At 36.2% G+C, this 9,172-nt stretch overlaps 1 protein-coding gene across 4 annotated transcripts; it reads left to right on the forward strand.

Moving 5' to 3' along the window:
• The first annotated feature begins 3,505 nt into the window (after nt 1–3,505).
• Nucleotides 3,506–9,172, forward strand: LOC149097131 (uncharacterized). Of its 4 annotated transcripts, XM_089280260.1 has the most exons (4): nt 3,506–3,908; nt 6,805–6,947; nt 7,509–7,634; nt 7,958–9,172. In XM_089280260.1, the coding sequence occupies exons 2-4, from the start codon at nt 6,841–6,843 to the stop codon at nt 8,061–8,063; spliced, it is 339 nt and encodes a 112-aa protein (XP_089136386.1). In that variant the 5' UTR covers nt 3,506–3,908; nt 6,805–6,840; the 3' UTR covers nt 8,064–9,172. The 4 variants fall into 4 exon arrangements, 1 of the variants encoding a protein (XP_089136386.1); XR_016204329.1 differs by lacking the exons at nt 6,805–6,947; nt 7,509–7,634; nt 7,958–9,172 and adding exons at nt 5,673–5,760; nt 6,236–6,284; XR_016204330.1 differs by lacking the exons at nt 6,805–6,947; nt 7,509–7,634; nt 7,958–9,172 and adding exons at nt 5,761–5,823; nt 6,236–6,284.

The following is a 9,172-nucleotide window of genomic DNA, read 5'->3' on the forward strand; positions in this document are numbered from 1 at the left end:
GCCTTCTATTAGGTCAAGCCATCCTGACCACATTTTGTAGAATCCTCTTAGTGCTTTTAAAATTTGTGATCATTCGCAGAAATCAGACAACATGTCGAAGAACCTGAGTCGGTGACGTTTACATCCTGAGACCCGAGTTAATATGAACACCCAAAAACACGGACACTATTCCCAAAACTCATAATGATATGCGAAGTTGAAATACGTAACAACAATGTAGTTTTCTCAACTAGGTGAGCATTCTTCGCACCAGTTACCATAGTCTTTTAATATTTACTGCGAGTAGCTATATTGATGGAATCATAAGAAGGTTTACAAAATCAAACAAGAACAAATTAAAAGTTCTGTAAAAACTAAACCGAATAACAAAATATTGCATTCTGTGACAGCTCCGTCTGTTGGCAAACTTAAATGATCTGTCTACTAAAACGTGGACAACAAAATCATGCATTCTTTTTGCAGCGACCGTTTGAAACAGGTTGCTCACAATGGAAATGACAATAAAAGTCAAGTTTAAGGTGTCCGCGTCCGCTTAATAGAGGTGTACGTTGAATGCAAGTATTTTTTACAGTGAATGTGGGAAAAGAAAAATGGGACTCGCACTGCTGTCCGCTTGATAGAGGGTGTCCGCTTAATATTGGGTCCGCTTAATACAGGTTTGACTGTATAATGATTCGGCACTTAACTTTTTCTCATTTTTCTCCTTCATTTACTGGCGCTACATTGCGTCAAACATTCCACCTTAGTAACAAAGAACTCGTTTGTTATCCACCTTTTACTTGATTTAACTGATCACAGAAATTATTATTTCCATGGCAATAACTGACCAATTGCAAACTTTAAACGTTGGCTTCTCAATTCCAAAATGCCATGGTAACTAAAGAAAATACCGGTGAACAATTACGTCTCTCAATTCTGTTCACCGTTCCCGAATTACCCGGCCATCATTCATTTTGCATTATCGAATACTTCCCTCCAATCAAATATCATGCAACTGATATTTGGACAGTTAACCTCATTCATCCCTGTTGTTAATAACTTGGTCCTGATCTCCTGTTTATTGAACCAAATTATTTTTTAAGGCTGACCCTGCGAACAGAGGTCCCTTCGATCTTCCTAGAAAAGTCGCTTCCTCTTTCCGAGTTTTCTAGGAAGATCGAAGGAACCTCTGCTCAGAGGGTACTGTATAACTTGTAGTAAAACTAAACAGAAAATAATTGCAGGTTATCACGCTATCTTTGCCCTCGGCTCCAAGAAGAGCGCGAAGTCTTGAGCTCAAGGCTTCAATTCCCTGAATGTAGTATCGTATGTTAGGACTGGGCTGTAGGCCCATTGCATGCTGGGCCAACGCAGACGCGGTTACCGTGGTCGTTGTAGTTTCGTAGCTAGTATGGCAGCCATAGTCTTTTAAACTGAAGATCCCAAAAAACCCCGCTTTGGGACCATGCTAAAAAGTTGTTTGGTTTTATGTTATTCAGTAAAGAAGCTAAATCAAGTGCCCTTAACAAAAGATATAGCCGGTCATATGAGTTTTAGCAAAACAATATTATTACAGTTTGTATTGATAAGTTTAAAAAGAAATAGAACCAGAACATATGATTGTTTTGGTAAATAGAAGGTACTAAATTAAAATGATATGGATTTAATGAGGAACTAAAGTGAAAACATGCAGGCTGCTCAATGCAACTCTACCAACAAAAATAGAAATGCAGTTTAGTTCACTATGCTGCCTCAGGTTTTAGCATTGTTTACTTATTTATATATTACCTGATACGTAAGCTGTGGTTATGAACTGATATATATTAAAGCTTAGGCCATAATTATTATTATGTCGACAGCGGAAAGCCTAGTGGAAAAATAGTTAAATTGATCTTTATTATTTAGTGTACGTCAAGTTCACTAAATAAATAATGATAATTGAGTTGATCAGTAACTGTAAATTGAACTGTATGCAAGAATTATCATTGTAGGCAATAAACATGTAGCTGTTATATTGTTGTTCTTAAAATAAAGTTTGTTGTCATTCATGATGGAGAGTTGACTCTTTTGCCTGATTTCTTTAAATATATGTTACTTCTGGTAATTTGAAGTACATCCATAAGTCGATGATTTTAATTATAAGTCCGATCGCTTGTCCGCTTGACAGGGTATTTATACTGCATGGATAAATTTGATGCTGATCACTACTAATAATACAAAGGTTTCAGTGGTGCGTGCAGGGAGTGAAGTGTTGCCCTATTGGAGACTAGTAAGAACGGGATTATATGTTAAGTCGATGAATATGTGGAATTATCGATAACATTTGTATAATTGGCCACTAGTAGCCTTTCCCTGTTTCGAACAAACAAAGAAAAGCAGAAAGCGGCAGAGCAACTCTCGAGACAGTTTCCTATCAAAACTGTCAGGTCACGTAGCAGACCACTGACTGAATTCTAAGAATTCTTGACGCTTTCTGTAATTATTTTTAGAAGTCACCCCTTGTCAGAACATCTCTAAAAACGCATTGTGTTCCCTGAGACAAGTGCGCCCGGTGATTTTTAGATCTACCAAATTTTGTCAAGGCTTACTAAACTTCAAAGACGCCGTCGTCCTGCCTCGGAGCAGGACAAATTTTTGTCAGGCGTGAAATATGACAGATTTGTCAATTTACACGCCATGATTTGAAGGAAACTGTCAATCAAGAAAATTTGATCTCTATTTTTAGTCGGAGTATTTCAGTGCAGAGCCCGCCAAAATTATTTCATATTTGCGCGGCAATCAAACGGTGAAGTTGGAAGATTCGTACCTCGGTATGCTGAATGACAGTCCTTACTGAGAATACAATACAACTTTTGCATTTCCCAAGTTTACGTTCCAGCTGCATCTCCAGGGCCAAGTACTGTTCAATTTGTCAGCATTTGTACATCCCTATGCAAACCGACCAAATACACATCTGTATGCAAACCACCCGAGTCAGCCGAGTACATGTACAAGTACTTGTGGTTAACAAATATGTTGCTACGTCTCACTGCGCCCACGCTTGACAAATTGAAAATTTGGCAGAGACAAATTTTGTAGAGATTTTTGGAAGGGCCAAACAAATTTTGTCAGTCCAGTGCGTCCGGACCCATATATAGCTTATAGCGGAGCTCCCGCGCGCCGAAGGCGCGCGAGCAGAGCCCCATTCCTTAGAAATTTTGGTAAACTTATCAAGCCGAGAAAATTTGGTTATGACGTCACCGTACGAGCGAGCGAGCGAGCGAACGCCGTCCGTACAGACTCTGGGGGAGAGGGAGAGGAGCTTCGCGGTAACGCAAAGTGGGGAACCGAGGAATGCCATCTTTTTATGGCGGGATTTTTAAAGAAAAGAAAACTCATTTCTATTTGTCATGTCAACAAATGATAGCGGAGGTTGATCTAACGTTTTTAAGATGGGGTTGCACTGAAGTATAAAACAGAAACAGAAAGCAAGAATTTACAGGCAAAGAAGTAGCGAAGAAGATCGTGAAAGAGATAGAGCGGGCCAGCGCTGGGGAAGGAGGCGAAACAATACTGAACAATGCCGTGAATTATAGCGAGTCAAGGACTAGAGAAAGGGGATGAAATAATACGGAACAATACCGTGAAGTAAAGCTAACGAGGACTATAGAAAGGAGACGAAATACCCGACGACTACAGAACTGCTCAAGTTAATTCGCGCGTCGAGATGCTGTGCAGCCGAGCAAGAAAAGTCACATGATTAAAATCAGGTGACGAACTTGAGAACTGTTTGTTTAGAGTAATTGCAAAACAGAAAACACAGCGGAAAAAAGTGGTTTATTCGTTGAGCTATCGAAAAGATTAGATCAGTTCGGTTCAGTCTTCACAACTTTTGCTGCAAGTTTCTGCCTGGGAGATTTACACTGGCCGCAGTGAGTCGCCAACTTGAGGTAAGTGACTTTTGTTCTGGCGTTTGCTATGGAAATTATGAAGTTGCCTCGGCGAGATCAGCTTATTTTCAATAGGAATCCTTTTTAAAGTCTTCCTTATTTGAAGCCATGCTGTGAGACATTTTATAAATTACATAGTTTTAATCTCGCTCATAACAATAACGCGTGAGTGGCTTTGTGGAGGTTGTTGTAAGTTCCACATTGTAAACAAATCAAGTTTTGTCTCGAGTTTCGTCGTCACGTTTAAAAAAAAAAAAATTTATTTGTAAACACTGCCGGGCGAGTTTTGAAGTTTTCTCTGTGTTAGTTGGCACAACCGCTTCCTAGACTACAAAAATTTCTTAAACCAAGATAGGTCAACAAACCATTTTAAGTCGAAGCGAACAGGATTTGCTAAATTTACTTTTGACGTTCCTATGTGAATATTTACATCTTGTGACGACAAAGTATTTCCACGTTTTGTTAGTTCAACTTATTCGGTTTGGCGAAATGCTTGGGGGGGAATTTCCAGGTTAATTTGGTTGAAGACTGGTAAAGCTACCGCCGATAAAATGACTGCAAAGCTACATGTAAATTAAGCCGTCGGCAAAAATACCCACTGTGATATTCAAATCTATGCTTAAGCGTGAATAATTGTTAAACTTTAACACTGCAAGCTTACACGAATTTTCTTCTTCCTTTCTTTTATTCGGTCATCCTTCATTGAGAAGGGATTTGCTGTTTGATACTCAGCTGTAATGATATGCATATTGTGTTTATCATGTAGATTTCCTCGTTTTATTTTGTTGTTGTCCAGTTAGTTCGGTTTGGTGAAATGCTTGTAGTCGAAATGTCGAGTAGACAATTATACATGTAAACCCTGTCGGCGAATAAAACTCTACTTCGATTTTGATTTGCTATTTCATTTTATTAGTGCCACTGCTTTTGGTTGGGGGTACATGACCCCTATTTTCCTAATGAGATATTATTCCCCAGTGTAGTATTTACACTTATGGAAATGTTCCATAAAAGTGAGATAGTACTGATTAAAAAAAAATGCTAAGAGCTTTACTCGGTAATGAAGAGTGAAAAAGACATTTACATACTTAGAAAAAATTTAGGGCGTACAAGTCCTTGCCCTGACCATTTCTTGGTAATAAAAATAACTTTTACATATATACATTCAAAATTTAGTTGGTGAGAGTGCATTCCTCACTCCACTGACCCTCTCTCTCTGCTCTCTTCCGCACACTAATTTTTTGATTGACTAACTTATTAACCGAATGTCACTGACTGTTTTCTTTGTTGTGCTTTACTTTTTTGCTCATCGAAGAAAGTTTCAGTTTCTTCCTGGCTGTTTCCTTTGTCCTGTCCAGTACCAATTCGTTTGTGATATAACTTTGTGAATTCTCTATTCTCATAAAATTTTATCTCATCGGGGTAATAGAATGCACTCTCAGAGTGTTTAATCATCATTTTCAGTCGATACAATTTTCAGGAAAAAAGCAGTGGTTTTCTTAATTTCCTTTTGCTTTGTTTTAGGACCTTTTAGCAGGCCGGTAATTGGCCCATAGGCATTACCAGAGAATAATTTTCAAGTAAAGAATTAGATTCATTTCAGTGTTAAGTATTTTTAAATTTTTAGAAACAATTTTGACAGAGCTGTTTCAACAGTTTCAGTTAAATTGTGTTCCAGTTAAACAGCACTACATGTAGCAGTGTTATAATGAGTGTGAACTTTATGGAGGGTTTTAAAGGTTTATTATTATTTTTTTATGATAACAGAAGACAACAAAATATACATGTGTATACAGTATAACCTGATGTTGGTGTTGGTTGTGAATTGCAATTCATATTAGTCATCCTATTACAGGTGAGGGGAAAAAGTTCAGAAAGTTCAGAACGTCTCTTCCACCAGCACACCTGCATTCTACAGGTGCAATCATTGAGTTGTTATATATAGATATATATATATATATATATATATATATATATATATATATATATATATATATATATATATATATATATATATACATACACACACACAGAGAAATGTAAAGTTATGAACTTAACATTAAAATCTGACATTTGAATGCCTCCTTTGCTAAAGTTAGTCACCATTTAATTGTTATCACTCCCTGTGAATTCATAGAGAATTACCACCTAATGTAGAAGTCCTGTCTTCATTAGTGAGGGAAAATGACACTGCAAAAAGTTACAAAAAAAGTTACAATGAAAGTAAAAAGAATTGTGAATGTTGAGCATGACTTGGTGTACATTGTACATCATGTAAAGGTATGTTGTGAGTGCCAAAGGCATAACATTTCATGCATTTGCCTTTTCAGGACAAATTATATAACAGTGACATTTTAAAAGATGTGATCAGAAAAATAATGAGTATTGTCCAGGCAGTACCAGTTTATGGACGGCATATGCAGACAGTAAGAGGAGCTGTAAGCATTACCAGGGAATTAAGTTAGTTTTATGCTTATGACTTCTTGTACTTGGATTTTGTGTCATTTCGTCACAAGAATAGGTAATGAAAGATGCATAAGTTGATGCAATTTATTTTCAAAGGCAAACTTAAAAGTCTGCCTATGGTGGATACCGGTTGTGTGTAAAGTGAATGTAAAGCAAACACACTGTTAAAGATGTACGTGCATGTTGATATTGAATAATCTGAAATTTCAGCGAGTTTGAAAATATATTATATCTATGACAGTTCTGAGGTGAGGGCTGTTACATGTACATGTAAATAGCTCATGCTCGATTTTTTACTTGTTATGATTTAGCTGCCAATATGTTCTGTAAATTAATTTTAATAGTCATCTGTTGGTGTGCAACGATAGAGATAGAGATATTTAACCAAATAATGTACAGTGTAAATTAATTAACCAAATTATGCTGTTTTCAGTTGACCATTACACTACTACATGTACATTGCAATGTGATGTTGAAGCGCACAAATTTACAAACATGCCCAGTGTCAACTTGTCAAATGTATGAACTGGCCAGCCAGTCTAGATTACAAAACTTTATGAAAGTTGGCCTTACCAGGTAAGATATATCTTAAAGCATATTTTTTAATTAATGATTTCTCAGACATTGTTTTCTTCAAGAAAAGATTCATACCCCACATGGAGGTTTTTTTCTTTAAGAGCTCCCTCCTCCTGTTACTTTAGAATTTCTAATAACTGGCCATGAATGGGTGTTGGGTGTGAATATCTTCTGTAACTGCACACTCAGATTAAGTCAGCAAGAACATCAGTATTTATCCTGACAAAGTCTGATTTTCAGTTATATGTACAACCAAACAGCCTGGACGGCCCTTTGATTGGCACTGTACACATTGTTGTACTGCAATGTTCCAGTTTCTTGTTTAAAGCAAATTGCATGTGCGTTCAAAAGCAAGTCGCCAAGTTCATAACAGTTATATATGTTTGCTTTGCATCTCAGGGCAGAACTGCCACTGTAAAAGTTTTGGTACCATCCCCCTAGCATTTGATTCACTACTGTAGACACTCCGTAAACAACTAGCAATGAAATACACTGTATATCAATGAAAGGAATGTCATCTGTTGGTTACAAATTATAATTGATATGTCTTTGTATGTTCAGTGGTGTTCAAGTAGCAGCAAAATACAGTATGATTACATCCCTGTTCCTGTCAGTCAATACACGAACAGTGTGCACATGGACAGCCTGGATTAAAACATCAAAGATTTTCAAAGCAACCATGGCCAGGTGAGATATTTCTAAAGAAATATAAATTCAAGGTCCTTATGACTGCTTACAGGGATTGATTTTTATTGTAAACAATATCTTACTGAGTGTATTTGTCTTGTGTACTAGTTGTTGTAGAACACAGAGACCACTGTTATGACAGAGATATTAATGTGTGAAAAGTTCCATAAAAAAATGCACTGGGAGCAAATTAAATCATCATAGATGGAGCTTCTGAGAGATCCCCAATATTAATGGAACATACATTGTATATACATGTAAAAGAGTTCAATAATTTATTCCATAAGATTGTAATGCTTTGTTTGGTTTCTCTATATTCACAGACAACTTGATGCCTTAATAATTTCTGCACTAAGTTCATTGAACAAACTGACTTGGAAGTTGAGTTCTGCAACCCATACTGTGTGTAGTAATATCATACAGCTGTAGCTGCAACATTGTGACAGATAAACTGTGTTACATTATTAAGAAACACCTATGATAAATGTATTAACTAATTATTTATAGTGTCTGTTAAATTAATCAGTTTTTCTTAGAGATCATTTACTCATCATGTCATGGTTTATTTAAATAATTGCTTTCTTGGCTTAAAAATGATATTTATTGTGCTTGGTTTATGTTGCTCTTAAATCAATTTTGTGATAACCTGCATTGGGCATGGCATAAATTAATATTTTGCCAACACGAAATGGAGAACTGAGTCTTAAACAAAGTTGCAGGATTAGTATTTTTTGTAGAAAGAAAGAGTTGAGAAATTTGTGACATTCTACCAACAGCCTTGCCATTTGCAATGTCCAATAAGGTTAATTTGTTCCCTAGTGTTGTACAAATAGTGTTCTCTAATTTATAAATTATTTCAATCTGTTGTTTAAATGATTGCTTTATAACCCCATGTCCAGCTTTGGTGCATGCAGGATACTATTGATGTATTGTTTATCCATTTTGCTGTAAATTATCTTTAATTGATGTGTCAATCAAAACATCTTTGATATGCTAGCTTTTTCTGACAAATGTACCTATGCCTCATAATTTTTGAGTGTGTTTGGTTGTGTAGTGCAGACAAAATACACGTACATAATATAACTTACTTATAGCTTACTTATAATTCTTGGTATAATTTAATCATAGCAAAGTTAATTAATGGAACCCAATAACAGCTCCTGTAGTCCACAATCTCAGTCGAGAAAAAGAACAAATCACATCGGAATTGAATAATAAAATTGTTATCAGAAGCCAATGCAAGTATTCATGATCAGCAGCAAAATATCATATTTATCGTTCATGCCAGAGTGATTTTGCTTATACTTGTACTTTGAGAGATGGTGCAAACCCTTTCAGCAGGAGGAGACTCCATACAAAAATGAGGAAAGCTAACTATCTTTGGGGATCAAGTTAGAAAACAAAACTTTTTAACTTTTTACATGTGTATACTACTTTGGTATTTTTGTGAGATTTCAACAACAAAAAAAATGTGTAAACTTCTTTTGTGCGGGAGTCCCCATGTTAACTAAGAAAGAATATAATGATTAATAACAATG

Source organism: Orbicella faveolata, unplaced genomic scaffold, assembly GCF_042242905.1.
Source record: "Orbicella faveolata isolate gen_17 unplaced genomic scaffold, um_ofav_v1 contig_47, whole genome shotgun sequence".
Lineage (NCBI taxonomy): Eukaryota > Metazoa > Cnidaria > Anthozoa > Scleractinia > Merulinidae > Orbicella > Orbicella faveolata.